This window comes from Camelus bactrianus, chromosome 6 (assembly GCF_048773025.1).
Source record: "Camelus bactrianus isolate YW-2024 breed Bactrian camel chromosome 6, ASM4877302v1, whole genome shotgun sequence".
Lineage (NCBI taxonomy): Eukaryota > Metazoa > Chordata > Mammalia > Artiodactyla > Camelidae > Camelus > Camelus bactrianus.
Genome location: NC_133544.1, coordinates 56,980,868 through 56,997,051, shown reverse-complemented (window position 1 = coordinate 56,997,051; position 16,184 = coordinate 56,980,868). Strand labels below are relative to the sequence as shown.

Below are 16,184 nucleotides of genomic sequence, written 5' to 3'. Positions count from 1 at the left end.
TTCAGGATGAATTATTACTCTTACTCTTTATTTCTCAATAAACTTTACTTGATAAATGAATTCATGCATCAGTTAAAGAGGAAATTTTGAAAGGCTACTAACAGAAAATTTCTACTATGATTCAAGAAGGAAAAATGGCAGGGTTATATTTAAATGGAGAGTAGAAAGCTAGATCAATTTCAAAGAGGTGGATTTTTTTCAATTATTGGTTTTGGCAATGGTTTGGCAATATAAAGAGCAATTTTCCCAGGGAAAAGTCATTGATAAAGTTCTTTTCCAGTAAGTGCTCTTTTCTCTAATGCATGTTTAACCCAGACTGGAATCAAAGTTTCTGTCAGAAAAGTTAGTCACATTCTCTCTTAAAGAGTCTTACATAGCTATGATTATGAAAATCAGTATAAAGATTAATATAATTCTATGTTTAACTTATATGTTAAAGAAAATAAAGACAATTACTATTTACTGAGTGGTTATTAAGTGCTGGGAACAGGGGCCTTTACAGGCGACATCCTGTGTAATCCATGTGTTTCACTAACAAGACAGCTGAGCCTGGAGGAGGGTATGGGAGGTTCCTAAGGCCACAGAGCTAGGAGGGGGCAGAGCTGAGATAAGAGTTATTCAAAACTACAAAGTCAGTATTGGGGGGGAGGGTACAGCTCAGTGATAAGAGTGTATGCCTAGCATGCACGAGGTCCTGGGTTCAATCCCCAAACCCTCCATTACATAAATAAATAAATAAACAAACCTAATTTCCCCCTCCCCCAAAAAAACAAAGCCAGTATGAAATAACGGAATGAAGACTGCACAAGGAGTTCAGAAATCGGGACTCTAGATTCAGAGCTACTACTACCTAGATATGTCACTCTGGGCAAACTATTTCACTTTTCAGTCTGTAGTTTATCTTTTTATTGAGGAGACTGATTTTAATGATGTCTGAGGTTCTTCTAAGGCCTAAAATGCCGCATATTTTGTCTTAAGCTTGAAAATGAAAGGTCTGTCTAAAGTAATAATTCTCAACTGTCTCCTTACCAAAGGGAGTGTGCTGTGAACATTGTAGGGGCAGAAAAAGTTGAAAAGCAACAGTGTCAAGTTTTAACTCCAAATGTAACTCAACTTTTTCAGTCCAGATAAAAACTGGTGATGCTTAAGGTAAACCTTAAAACCTCTGACGATTATGAACCACCTCACCAGAACTTTTTGTTGACTGCCTCCACTTTTCTACATTCATTAGACATACTATGAGAACCCAGACATTGATGCATATTTTTCTAGAATATTAAGCAAAAATGTTATTTGCTGATCTGGGATGAAAATAACTTAATATGTAATAAACTTGGAATAGAGAAAGAAGGGAAAAAAAGACATTACCACGTATGTTTTCCCACGTCCTACAGCATTTATACAATGCCTGGGACATTAGTACTCCATATGTGTTTACTGATTAATGAATAAACATGCCAAATATTAAGTTCAACATTAGTGGGAGATAAATAAATCAATATACGAGAGGTTTAAGATGTTGCCTCCACACCGCAAAATGACTAGAACTGAGGGAAAATAGCTATTGTACACAATCTAGAGAATAATTAAAATAAATCTAAGTTTCCAATAAAAGAAACTAAGGACTCATTTATAATTTTATACTCACACAGAGGCAGCTGACCAGGCTAGACAAGTTGACATGTCGTGGAGCAAACATATGAAGCTGCTGAAGGCAAGAGATGGCCTGAGCTTGGACAAGGCAGTCTGGGTTATCCTGCATCACCGCACAACCCAACAGACAGGAAGTCCTTAAGGTAGAAACTGAAGTACTGTTACCTAAAATCAAAGGAGAAAGCTCTTAATAATTGGCCTGTAAAATCATGACTCTTCAAACATACATTATTGGGCTTAAAAATCTTTTTTTCCCCAGTTTTAAACTTAAGGATCTGTGAAGTAAACTTCTTCTACAATAGTCAGGATAATCCAGGTGATAGATTTTAAGACTATTATTCTTAGTCTGAAAGGTTTATGGCAACACAGATCATTAGGGAAAGAACCCAAGACTATCTGCAGGTTATACCAAGTTTCCATGAAAAGTAGAATTAGAAATTTCTAATAAACTTCACCCTGCTTATCTTAGCTGGGAGTTGCTTTCATATATTAAAATCATATTCTTTGCATTGGAACAGATCAGACTGAGTTTCTAGACTTAGTCATTTATATCTTAAAAGAGTTAAGAGTTCTTTGAACTATTCCAGCTCATATCTGTCATTTTAATTAAGGGAAGCATTTTTAGGACATATCTATTCTTTCTAAATATGATACTCCTTGTCTTTTCAAGGTAAGAGAAATCAGACTGATTGGCATTTATTTTTAACAAAGTGTGCCAATCACAAGGGCTTTTAAACTTTTTTTTTATTTGACAGAGAAGGAAACTAAAGCTCCAGAGACATAAGGATTTTTCCAAAGTCACCCAACTGAGCAGTGATGAAGCTTAGATTAAATTTCCTAGTTTCTATGTTTTTTTCTATTATGTCATCATCCAGGAGTCAAAGTCTTCACAAGACTGTTCTTAACATTTTGCCCATATATTTGAAAAAAACATTCTGCTAAACTTCACTTTACTGAGAAGTATTTGAGTCAATAATAGGAAATGAATTCATTTTTATGTGTATATTTTTACATAAAACATCACAAAAGCAGTTATGCATACCTTGTAGCTCCGGACCCAAGGCAGTAATAAGGGCATTCAAACAGCGACCAAGACTTTGGTGAACTTCAGCATGAGTAGGAGGCACATTTAACAACAACATTATGATAAGAGAAAGGGTTGGTTCCACATGTGTATGATAGAGTGGGCCAGCAGAATCAATTATCAATGATAGAGAATGCAGTGCCCAGGTCTGTGAAGATAGAAAAAAACAATTTAAAATGTTACAGCAGCATTAAGAAACATAAAACACAATGAATTGTTCTTTTGTTGAAGCAAGTGATAAAGTAACAGCAAAGGAAAGTATTTGTGTGCTATTACTAACTTGGAGAGAGAAATGGAGAACTTCGGGATTTTAAGAAAATTCTTCTCTTTAAATATCCAGTAAAAAAACCTGAGAGGCAACTGCCTAATTTAGAATAGCAATTTAGATATATCTCAGCACGAAGAATTCCAAGTCAGTGTCTGATTCTTTAGCTAATAGCTTGAACTAAATCTAGTTTGTTGAAAACTGTTTATTGTTTAATCTATATAGAGAATAAAATGTCAAGTTTTTTATAAGATTCAATAGCATCTACAACCACATGGAATAATTACAATCTCTTGAACACAGTGTTGAAGACAGCCAGACATACAGAAGTATATAGCATGTGAATTCACTGATATAAAGTATAAAGGCAGGCAAAACTAAGATATGCAGCTGGAAATTAGGATAGTGGTTATCCTTGGTGGGACGGGTAGAAACTAGAAGAGAATGTAAAGAGAGCCGTTCGGGGCACTGATAATGTTGTTTCTTGATCTAAGTGCTGGTTGCATGGTGTATTCAGTTTATATACTTTATTCACAGAGATGCACACTTCAGACAGGTGCCCTTTTATAAATATATAGAAGTAAATATATTTGTAAAATAAATATAAATACTTTATAAGTAAATACATATTTATATATTAAACAAACAAAATGCTTTGAGCCAAATCTGGCCTACCATCTAATTTCAGAAATAAAGTTTTATTGAAACACAGTCATGCTCACTTGTTTACATATTATTTATGACTGCTTTCCTGCTACAGTGGCAGAACTGAGGAGCTGACAGAGACTGTATGACATATAAAGCCTAAATAATTTACTATATGGCCCTTTATAAAATAAGTTTGGCAATTCTGATTTAATGTAAGACTAGCCATACACTGATAAGCACTCAGGTTGGATGATGGGTGTACTAGGTTCTCTACAGCATACATTCCACATTTGTGTATGCTTGGACTTTCTATAACAAGGAGAATATAAAAAGTCCTCCTTTTAGTAAATCAACTAAGAAAGTTTTACCTCTCTTATCAACGGATATGTAAGGAAAGTTTACAGTATTTTAAATGATACAAAAATGAACTCCCATTAGGTGAGAGACAGCAGCCATCAAGAAGAGACCAATCTGATGACACTGGACACTACGGAAAGAACAATTTAATCAACAAGAAAGGTATTCAATATAAAAGTCTGTGTGATCACAACTGATTTCTTGAAGGGGAGGAGGAGAAATATAATAAACAGAAGCAAAAAGTACTGTATTAAAACAACAATGAAAGCATGGAACACCTTATAAATCAACTTAGTCAAGTACTAGATGATGTTTAAAAACTATTAGTAATACAGTAATTCAAAGAATGGAAGCTAACTGTGAACTAGGGATACTGAAGCTTGACAAGAAGGTGGTTAAACTGGATCTCAGGATACCAGAAAATCTGGATTATCAGACAGGAACAGAAAGGGAGTGGGGCAATAGGAAAAATATAAGTGCAGATATGAGAATGACATGTGTGGGAGTAAAGTGGATAGACCATCTTAGAAGGCCATTACTTTGGGGTAATAACAGAGAAAGTTTCTGGGTCCGCTGATGGGACTTGAATGAGAAGTTGACTTAAAAAGCAACAAGCAGTTTCCTCAGCTTTTCATTTGGGAAGAGGCAAGATGAAAATCTTTAAGGAAAACATTTTTGGCTTCATATATAGGGAGAGTTGAAAAGAAAAAAATCTAGAAATAAAGTGGCCAGTTAGGAAGCCACTACAGTCATTAGGACATGGAAGGTGGACAGAGATTTAATAAGGGTATATTAAAAGAGCAGGAAGAGTAATAATCATTCAAGATTTAATCAGGAGAATGATGATTTTTTAAAAAACTGAAGTACAGTTGATGAACAACATTATATAAGTTACAGATGTACAATGTAGTGATTCACAATTTTTAAAGGTTTTACTCCATTTTATAGTTATTACAGAATATTGGCTATATTCCCTAAATTGAACAACATATACTTGTAGCTTATTTTATACATAAGTTTGTACTCTTAATAGGAGAATGATGATTTTGACAGAAATGGGTAAAATATGTATAATAATATGGTAAAGTGGTTGAAAACATAGGTTTAGAGTCCATGACTTATGTTCCTCACCTGATCCAATGATATATTAGTTTTTTTTTTGCAGTTAGCAAGTTACTTAGCTTCTGTAAGCCTCAGTTTTCTTTCTGTATAGTGGGAATATACACTACAGATTACTGTGAGGATTAAATATGTAATTATGTTTAGAAGACTGTAATACAATGCCTGGTACATTAAGCTCTCCAAAATTCTAAATGTTATTATTAAGATGGAAGGAAGATCCATTTTCAAAAAATGATACTAAGTTTGACATTAGACACTGAGTACTAGACGATGTTAAAAAAAACTATTTGTAATATGGTAAGTCAAAGAATGGAAACTAACCATGGATTAGGGATGCTGAAGTTGGTAAGAAGGTAGTTAAATCGGATCTAAGAATACTAGAAAATTTGGATTATCAGATAGGAATAAAAAAGGGACAAGAGCAATAGGAAAATTATGAAGTAAAGATAGTGAGATTTGAATGTTAAATATCTACCAAGGTTAACAATGGCTTTGATTTTATTAAGGAGGGAGAATTATTCACAAATTAGTAACAGTCAATCAAAACATAATCTGCATTATCTACAAATCATGAACCTCAAGGAAGGGGTACTTACCTGCACATCAGGAGAAGTGCTGTCCTGGGACAAAGTATAAAGGATTCCAACACAAGAATTCAAATGCTGAGAAGAACTTATTCCTCCTAAATACCTATATAGGGATGCCAAGGCCAATGAATGTCCTGTTCTGGTGACTGCATCCCTTGCTGATTTCAGCCTGTGATTACAGAAATAAAAATAAATGATAATCACTGAAACAAAATCAATGCATGTACACCATCAGGCAAATTTTCTGTATGAACAGTTGCAAAATTCAGAAACATATTTACTGTTAACTGATAAAAAATATTAGGAAATAACATGAAAGATACCTTGAAAAGAAAAACATTTTAAATAAAAATGTCTTTATATTATTAATCATTATTTAAATATAAAAAATTTCAACATCTCTCAGAGATATATACACACTGAATTTATATGGCAGGAATTATTATTACTCTATCACTGAGTTACACTGAAAAACTCTCGTTGCTGAAATATTCTAATTTCATATAAAGAGAGTTCCAACTCAAGAACATTGATCCAAAAATTAAATACCGTAAGAGAACTTATTATTTATTAGGAGTTCCCTTATGCATTATATACTAATTCAAGCACTTTACATTTTGTCCTTTAGTCCTCCCAATAATTTGAGATTCATGCTATTATCAGTTCCTTTTTACAGATGAGGAAACCAAAATGACTTAGTCATTTTAGCCAAAGTAACTCTTATAAAGCAAACTATTAAATCAGAGTGCTGGGATTTGAACCAAGTCAATATTCTGACTCTAGACTTTGAGCTGATAACCAATTCAAGACACACATATTTAGCAGACTAGAAGGTCAAAATGTCACCTTCATTACTACCACCGCTAGTAATAAGCTCTACAAATGTGTAACTAACGTAACCATGAACTTTATTTGTGGTTGTTTTATACCATGTTTTCATACTATTTTCATATGTATTATCTCATTTACCTCAACATTCTGAGTAGGCAGGCAATATTAATAACTTTCTGCTTGAAATAGAGGAAAGCTGGTTGAGAGGATTAAGTAAGCTGCTCATGGTTCCAACGCTGGTCGAGATGAAAAAACACTTTGTCTCCTGCTCTGCAGCCTACAGCCTTTACTTTTTCCAGTAGATTGTTCTTACTGCCTATCATCTGTATTTTACATGAGAAAACTCCATGAGCTTCTTACTCCCTGAGTCCACTGCTGGCCTGTTACATCACTCACCTAGATAGTGATCTTTCTTATAAAAAATGAAAGCCAAAGTACTAGTAATAGTTTTATGTTCCAAGACAACCAGGCTGAGGGTGGGGGCTGGGGGTGGTTCTTTATTTTAAAGAATCCACATTTCTCAATTACTTAAAGTTAATGATCAGAATTAAGTTTCACTAGTTCTAACAAACCAACAAGCTATAGCCAGTTTTGACACATAGTCCATGAGTATTAAACACGCAATTCACTTACTTGTCAAAGCTAACTTGAGCTAACGCAGCCGTAAAAGCTCCATCATCAACCACTTGGGCTAATCTAGCCCATGCCTCTGCAGCTGCACACCTCAAGAGGGGGCTGGGGCCTTCTAAAGCTCCCATCACTAATGCTAGGGCAGGTCTTCTTATTTCTTCTGGACCCAAATTTCCTTTCGAGCCAGCCACATACTGAAATATGTAGAAAGAATCCAAAGTTACAATTGTAGTAAATTCTCTTACCCAGTTTGGAATGTATATTCTGGTTAACACTTGGCGATTACTACTTAAAAAAAAAAAAATCAGAACTCAAAAACCCACTGAACACAAACATAATTTGATTTTCTCAAAGTACTTTAGAACTGTAAAACTCCAGGCAAAGAGTATAGTGATCAATTATCACTGTAGTATATATACGTGTATGTTCAGAAGATTAATAGGAATTTCCATAAACAAAATGACCAGTGAAGCCTATTATTTTTTACTTAGAAACAATAAGCCATAAAAAAAAAAAAAAAAAAAGAAAAGAAAAAGAAACAATAAGCCAGATTTGGTCCACAGGCCGTAGTCTGCCAATCCCAGGTCTAGGATGTTAGGCTCTAAGCCAGGATTATAGGTTTGATTTCTGACTAACAAGTTTTACATGGAGAAAAAATAAAAGGTAGATTACAAATCCTGAAACATTAAGATAAATGGGGGAAAAACAAAAAAGTAAAAGCCCTTTAAAAGTATCTTCCTCCAACCTACTTAGTTGGCCATATATTAGGGAAAAAAACAACCAAACATCTAAATTTTTAAAACCTTAAATTACCTTCAAGAAACTAGAAACTGAAGAAACAACATGTAACTGAACTACTTGCTGGCGAGCTCCTTTTGTGTGCTTTACACTGTCCAAAAGCTGTTCCAATATAAGGCGCCTAAAAATCAGAAACAAGATTTAAAGGTAAAGTAAGGCAAAGGGCAGTACTGAGTATCTGCTGCTAATATGTTTTGTTGCATTTTGTTGGAACTCCTAAAATGGGATAAACTACTGCCAAACATACTGAAGCATTTTAGGAAACGAAAATATATCCCAACTAATACAAACATATCTTGATTATGTGTCATTCTGATAGTGGGAGAGAAGCATTATTTTGTGGGATTAACAAGCGTATCACTTAATAAAGATTTACCTGGGCAAATTCAGCTATTTCAGCAAGTATTTTCTAAACAAAGGATATTTTAAAAGTTACTTGTATCAACATTTTTGTTCTTAATAACAGGACTTACTGGATTCAAATATATTGCTTCATTTTAAAGGTAGCATTGAAAGTAGCACAGCCCTTTGAACCCCAACTATACTTTAAAAATGTACTTGGGATCATATTATATAAAACAGTTTTTACTCTTGTTTTTCTCATTCAACAATACCTCTTCAGCACTTTTCAACTCATTTTTACTTTCAGATAATTTTCATGAAGCCAAATTTTACTATACACGTACTATAATGCATTCAACCATTCTCCTACCAGTAGAGAGTAATTTTCTAATTTTCACAATTGTAACTATGTACATATACATTACTTTTGGCCTGAGGTTGAATGTGTCCATTAGGTATTTACATAGCTTCAGTGAATTGTTTTTTTACGTCCTTACAGCACAAAGCTTTTAAATCCATACGTAACCATGGAATAAACCACCCCATTTTCCCCACCAATATCTCCAATGTTTAAAAACATTGTCTCCAAGCTCTGAACTTCCTTTTACCCCCTCCTCTCCCTTTAAATCAGGGAAACTGAAGTAATGCTTAAGATAACTTTTTTCGGTTGTGACTATATTGATGGCAGGCATAGGACCTTACAATTTATCTTCATCTCTCTAGTATCTGGGTTTGGTGTGTATTTGGCAGTCAAATGTGCTTGCTAAACAATCATAAGGGACAAATGCATCTGGTGAGTGAAAACAGCACGACTGGCTGAAGATGGCATAAGGTATTTATTCAACTCTAATGTACTTCCAGTAGTATCTCTGAGCCCTTAACTAAATCCCTACCACTCTGCTGAGGTCACAAGGTCTAATTACAGTCCTGCTCCAAATGACAATTCTGTTACCAAAGCAGAATAGATATCAAAACAGAATAAAATATCCAACTGTGGAAGAAGTTAAATTAGAAAAAATGGAAGGTGTAAGGCGATGTGTGTATGAGTATGGGAAAGCAATATATAAAATCAATTCACAGACTATAATAAACATGGTGAATCACTAAGAACTTTGGGAAAATCAGAATAACTCTTAAGTACTTTATTTAAATATTTATTTCCTTATTTTAAGGTTAATTCTGTTCATCATAATGAATTTGAAAAACTCAGGCACAGGAAAGAAAAATAAAATTCACTCATAATCCCACCATCTAGAAAGAGCCACATCACTAACATTTTGGCATCTTTGTTCTAGTCTCACCCCCCAACCCCACTCCCACCCCAGGTATATGGATATCATTTTTAGAAAACTGGGGGATTATAGCGTATATACTTTGTTAATAACTCTTTTTTATTTCCTAAACATTAAACTCATCTTACTTACTATTGTACTGAAATAATTTTAAGTAGCTATTAGTATTAAACAGTCTGGCAATACTTCATTTAACCAATTTCCTAGTTCAGGACATTTAGGCCATTTCTAATTTTTATTATAAATAAATGTTACATAAAAACTTTTCTGGCTGTTTTTTCCAAGACCATATTTAAGTTATTTTGTTTCAAGAATATACTGATGCCCAAATTGCCAGAAAAACTAAGGACAACCATATGGTCAGGTTTATGGATTTAAAACCTAAAACATCATTATTAGATCATATCCTAATCACTTGTTATAATGGAACTATATCACGCTGAAAGTACTAAAAATACTTCCATTGAGTTTGAGAATTTTGTTACTGTGTAATAAAATTTGACCTGTACTATTTTCTTGCCCACATTTATGGGCCAAAGACTATACAAATGAAATAAAAACATAGTTTTTATGAGAAATAGCAAAGATATAAAATTTGAAAATACTGATTTACCTTGTACCCTCAGAGAGGGTGTATAATGTGAAAATTTTTAGTACTGAGAACTGTAAATATGTTTTTCCTCTCTCTCCACCAACTCACAATCTACATTATTTTATAGCATTTATAGCAGTGGTTCTCAACCCCAGCTGCACACAAGAATCACCTAAGAAGTTTTAAAAACTTTGCCCAACACAGTATGCATACCATTTCTATTAAATCAGAATCTATGTTTTAAAAAGTTGTCCGAATGATTGCAATGTATAGTCATGGGTGGAACAACCTTCAGGTGAACTAAGCAATTCATTATTTGCAAAATATACCTAAAAGTAATCACGAACAATACATGCACAAGATCAGTAATAACTTATTTTCCATATAAAATACCTTGATTTTCTAGAACTTTCAACATTTTAGCGCTTTAAAATTACCAATGCAAAGTTATCTTATTCTGACATAACTGATTCAGTTTAATCTCTAAGTGCATAAATAAAATATGAAAAACTTATTTCCAATCTTAGGGCAATCTCATGTTATAGAAGACTTTCTTTTAAACTGCTTAAACATGAAGCTAACCACAATAATAATGAAATGCTTTCAAGTATTAACTTGTTAAATATACATACTTTGATTAAGACCTTTCTTCTCTAGAAATGCAAGTCTATGGCCCAAAGAAGAAGGGTCTGCCATTTTAAACAACTACCATGCGTGGGATAACAGGAAATTAGAAACTTACCTTTCCTATCTTTCCTGTGTTGCTCTAATGACACCCATTGGAAACTGGTGAGAGTTGCTTATGATCCACTTTCTGAATCTGGGATCCTGCTAGACTACTTCCTTTAAAACTACAGTCTACTATTTTTATTCAGTTAGAATCCAAACAGAGTATGTTTTACTTTACCAGGTCTCAACTTTTTAATTAGAACAAACAAAACCTCTTCTCCCTTGAACATTCTACATATTATTTTTATTAAGGTGAGGTAAAAACAAACTTGGCACATTTTAAAGTTCATTAAACTTTAGACAGTAGAAATAAGAAACCACTTCCTTCAAACTATAATTGGGCAGTAAATAAAAGAAAAGAAAAAACAAACCTCTAGGAGAGTAATAAAATCAATTCTTTAAAAGGAAAGTTTTTAAGTATACTTTTCTTTTTCACTTTTTCTCTTAGACCTATCAAAAAAGAGTTTAGTGAAGCCATTTAAGAACATGCTTATTTATTTTTTTCCTTAAAAAATTATTTTATTTAATTTGGGGGGAGAAGTAATTAAGTTTATTTATTTATTTATTAACTGAAGTACTGGGGATCGAACTAAGGACCTCATGCAGGCTAAGCATGAGCTCCACCACTGAGCTATAGCCTCCCCCCAGAATACGCTTAATGTGAATCTTTTGCCCACAAGGCCACCCTTGTTTCATCTACTGTAGTTACTGCTGTATTAATCCAAATTAATTATTTAAATTAACTGTACACTCTACATAATACTACAGTTACGGACTAGTTCAAATCTCATTTTCTCCATCAATTCTTTGAATATTACAGACCACTGTAATTCTCAACTGATCTTTTAGTGCTATAGCACTCTTTTGTAATTTAGTCACAGATCATCTTAAATATCTTAAAACCGTAATTTTCTATAGTTACAGTTTATATAGTGAGCTATAGGCTGCAAATAAATTTGGGGAAAACATCTTTTGAAATTAAAGATCTGAAAAGACATCTCAAAGTATGTGTACACCATATGATACTGAGAAAATACTGCTATGATTTTAAATAAAATGACATGAAGCTACTAAAGAGCAATATAAATGTTACTCATTTTTCTATCCACTGAAAATAAAAAATGATATAAAAGCTATAATCTAGTCAAACACACTGTTGCTGGTCTAGCATGAAAGAGAGAACAGACATGAATGAATGAGGATAGTTAATCATTTGTAAATTATTAACCAGCATAGCCCATGGAAGAGATCCACTTCCATTTAGCATCTCAGATGAAAACAGAATTTCCTGGATACTGGCTATAAGTAGTGTTTGTTGTTCCCCAAGAAAGGTATTACCACATTACTGACAGAGACTTATTCTCAGGGGTGGGATGGGGGGATGGGAAGGTACAGCTCAGTGGTAGAGTGTGTGTTTAGTATGCACGAGGCCCTGAGCTCAATCCCAGTACCTCGAGTTAAAAAAAATTAAATAGGCAGGAGGATATAGCTCAAGTGGTAGAGCACAAGCTTACCATACAAAAGGTCCTGGGTTCAATCCCCAGTACCTCCTCTAAAAATAAATAAGTAAATCTAACTACCTTCACCCACCAATAAAAATAAATAAAAATATATAAAAGAAAAATTTTAAAAATAAAATAAAAATAAATAAACCCAATTATTTAAAAAAAAGAAAGAAAGAAACATATTCTTGATGAGAAATCATTAGCAGCCTTTGCTTTTTAAAAACCAAACTTCATTTTTACTGAATCAAATCCACAAAAGTGACGATGATCAGTTTTAATCTAATTTGTGAAATCCAATAAACTGAAGACTAACCCCTGGACCTATAATGGCTTGACAATGCCTCCAAGGTATGAAAGTCTGAGACCTGTCTAAGCAGATAACCAGTGTCTTTCATTCTTACCACTAGCTCATAAATCATTGATCTTGTGTCATTGAGTTTTTCATTTGTATCTTCAGTTAGATGAGAAGCTAATGTGGGAACTGCATTGTATTCATAAGTGTTTAGCAGGTTTCTGTTTAATCTAATCACCAACTCAATTACTTATTAAATAACTAGCCAGGTGAATAATTAAACAAGAGCCTTTCATCTCACCTTCATCCGTCATCTATAAGAAATCTTTTATATTAACGAGAACTTCAGACATTTTCTTACCCACTGGTTCAGTATTACGCATTCATTGAACCAATTACCAATCCTGAAATGTTGTATTTCAGGAAACATTTCAGGATACGTGAACTATTTAGAAGCCAATTACTGATGGTTTACCTTTGAGCTTCTCCCACATGAGCACATACAACTCCAAAGAGCTTGACTGCAGAGCTAATTACTGACAGTGTTGGAGGTAAGGGCTTGGGCACCGAATCTCCCTCTACATCTTTCTCAAAAATAGAATAAGGGTCATACTCGAGACTTCCACAAGCAATACCATTACCAAGTAGGAGCTAAAAGAAAAAAAAAAAGTATATGTAAGGTTTTAAAACCACTGTTCACAGACTGAACCTAAGAGTTACTGAAAAATGCTCATACCTGTTCTTCAATAAATCTATGGTCAGTCTCTTGTAGCAAAGGACTTAATATTAGAAGATCATCCTGATGACAGAGGGGTGGAAGTAAAAATGTGGATGCTGCCACCTGTATGTCAGGAGCAGTCAAGTCAGCAGCCAACTCTTTGAGGATAGGGCAGAGGTTTCCTGTTGAGTCAGAGAAAAAGAGCAGTTAGCAATTTAGTGGTAGCAGTTAACTGGTTAGAAAATGGGGTTAAAAAGGCCCAGGCTGAGTTAATCTACACATCAGCTAACTTTAATTTATCACGAAGATTATATATCCCGTCCTTGAAAAATGCCCTACCAACAAATGGCTCAACTATGTGCTGCTGGTCACAAGGATAAAAAAATACTGAAAAGACATCTTAAAGTTTGTGTGTGTGTGTACTTTATGATACTGAATAAATAATACTACAATAGTAGTATGACATTAAATAGAATGACATGACAAGAACACACAAAGAGGACTAGATACAAAAGCAGATAAAGTAGGCATTAAAAGCATTATGATACCCCAACTCCCCAGCACCCCAGTGTATGACTGTCACTCATCCTGACCAGCTGGATTAACCTTGTCTCACCTACATCCCCACCCATTATCTCACCATGCCCATATTATTTTGAAGCAATCCCTAGAAAGCACAGCATTTCATCTACAAATATTTTATCACGTATCACTAAAGTTAAGAACATTTTAAATGATCCTATTATCATAATTCCATGTTTTAAAAACCACTAAACGTCAAGTACCCATTCAGTGCTCAAATCTTCAACTGCCTCATAAATGCCTGTTTTTGTTTGCTTTTTTGTTTGAATCCAGATCTAAGTGAAGTCTACGCATTGTACCTAGTTGATATACCTTGTCTCTTTCAATCTAAAGTTCTTCCCTCTACTTCTATTTCCCCTCTGTAATTTATTTGAAAAAATGAAGTTATTTGTTCTATAGATACTTCTACAGTCTGGATTTCTTATGATTACACCCTAGGGTCTTTAATTTGTTCTTCTATCGTCTTTATTTGTGTGTGTGTAAATTGGAACTTGGATGAATCCTCTAGAGAGGATTCATGTTTTTGCTTGTTTGTGTTTTGGAGGGCAAGCTAGTTCACGGGTAGCACTGTGATCTTCCATAAGACTTGAGACAACGTACGGCTGTCTCCCTTACATAAACATTTTGAAAAATTGTTCCATTTATCACACTGACCTAAATTATCATTTCAAAGATATTTATCCTAATTCCTGATGGACTAGCAATAGAAATTTTTATCCACCTAAAGCATAAAGGCTTTTTGCCAGTTTGTAACTTAAGTGCTTTAGGAATGAGTAAATCACCTTAGAAAAACATTCACTTTTGTGTTTCTTTGAGCAACAGCATCAGGATAAAATGAAGACTTGGATGATGTCTACTTATCAGAAGTGACAGGATGAGTTAGGAAGGGTTCACCTGCCATTATTTTCTGCATCATAAGTAGCAGTAAGAGTAGTAACAACAAATAGTTACTGAGGATATAATATATGACAATAAATGTCCTAAAAACTTTACATATTGTTTTCATAACCACTTCATGAGATCCAGTTAGTACTGTTATTTTATAGGTAAAGAAACAGGAGCAGAGAGTTTGCTAATTGCCCAAGACCACACAGCAATTACATGGCAGAGTCAGACTGAAGCACAGGCAGTCCAGGCTTCAGAACTTGAGCTTTTAGCTACCATGCTCAATCATTCATTCATTCATTCATTCATTCAAACTGTGTTTAATAAAATAGATAATAATGTTATTATATAATCTTCCCTTAAAATACAGGACACAAATACATACATATAACTATAAAATGAAGGTGGAAAGTACTACGTTCCATAAAAGATGAAAGAAGAGGCACTGTTAAGTTAGAGAAAGGAGACTACGTACATGAATTGAGGAGAGTAGACAGGAATCAGTAAAAGCTTAATGAAGAAATGAGAGTTGCTCAAAGGAATGTCCGTTAGTTTAAATACCAGTATATGATACTCATAAAAATAATTTTGTTGGTAATACAATATGCAAGGTATGTTTGGTACTGAAGCTAAGTGTGAAAATAATGGTAAATCTCTATTTCTCATTTTAAGTGACTGCTGGCCTAACTGACCCTGAACAAAGTATGTAAAAAGACAATTCAATTTTAAAGTGCAAATATGCTTTTGTTGTAGAAATACATCACTGGCTTCCTGATGCTAACAATGAGCAATTTTCAGTGAAGAGAAAATTAAAATACTTGAAAAGAGATTGATAAAAAAAACTAAGACAGGAAATACAAACTAAGAACCCAGTTTTTACTCCATAAACTTCAGAAAATTAAAGTACTATTAAGACAGAAGTCTGCATATGCTGGACAACTAAGAGGAAAAGTTATTTAAATTCTTAAATACTTCCCAAGTAACAGATGCCGTTTCTTATCATATCTTGATTGCACTGTAGCAACTGGTATCACAGAACTTTAAACTTTTACTTTGTTACATAGCCGTATTTTCTGAGCTAACTAGATGTATAACTTTAAAGATTACTATTTCCTTTTGTGTTAAAGATTCAGAAATTACTACGTTATCACTGTACTATGAGCTAAGTTATTTTAAAATATCAACTGATATTTCTGACTGTTATGCATCCTACCCATTACATAAAACTATTAAATAGATTCTCATTTAAAAACAGTCCTTAAGGAAAAAAAT

At 33.8% G+C, this 16,184-nt stretch overlaps 1 protein-coding gene across 4 annotated transcripts in view; it reads right to left on the bottom strand.

Annotated features, from left to right (window-relative positions):
• The window catches only part of HEATR5A (HEAT repeat containing 5A), an 87,735-nt gene that overhangs the window by 29,892 nt on the left and 41,659 nt on the right, over positions 1-16,184 (bottom strand). For all 4 annotated transcript variants that reach the window (XM_074365687.1, XM_074365689.1, XM_074365688.1 and 1 more), the window contains exons 16-22: positions 13,464-13,627; positions 13,203-13,378; positions 7,991-8,096; positions 7,181-7,371; positions 5,726-5,885; positions 2,696-2,885; positions 1,649-1,818 (exon numbers count right to left, since the gene is read on the bottom strand). In XM_074365687.1, coding sequence (XP_074221788.1) covers positions 1,649-1,818; positions 2,696-2,885; positions 5,726-5,885; positions 7,181-7,371; positions 7,991-8,096; positions 13,203-13,378; positions 13,464-13,627 — 1,157 coding nt within the window. The remainder of the gene's footprint in view (positions 1-1,648; positions 1,819-2,695; positions 2,886-5,725; positions 5,886-7,180; positions 7,372-7,990; positions 8,097-13,202; positions 13,379-13,463; positions 13,628-16,184) is intronic.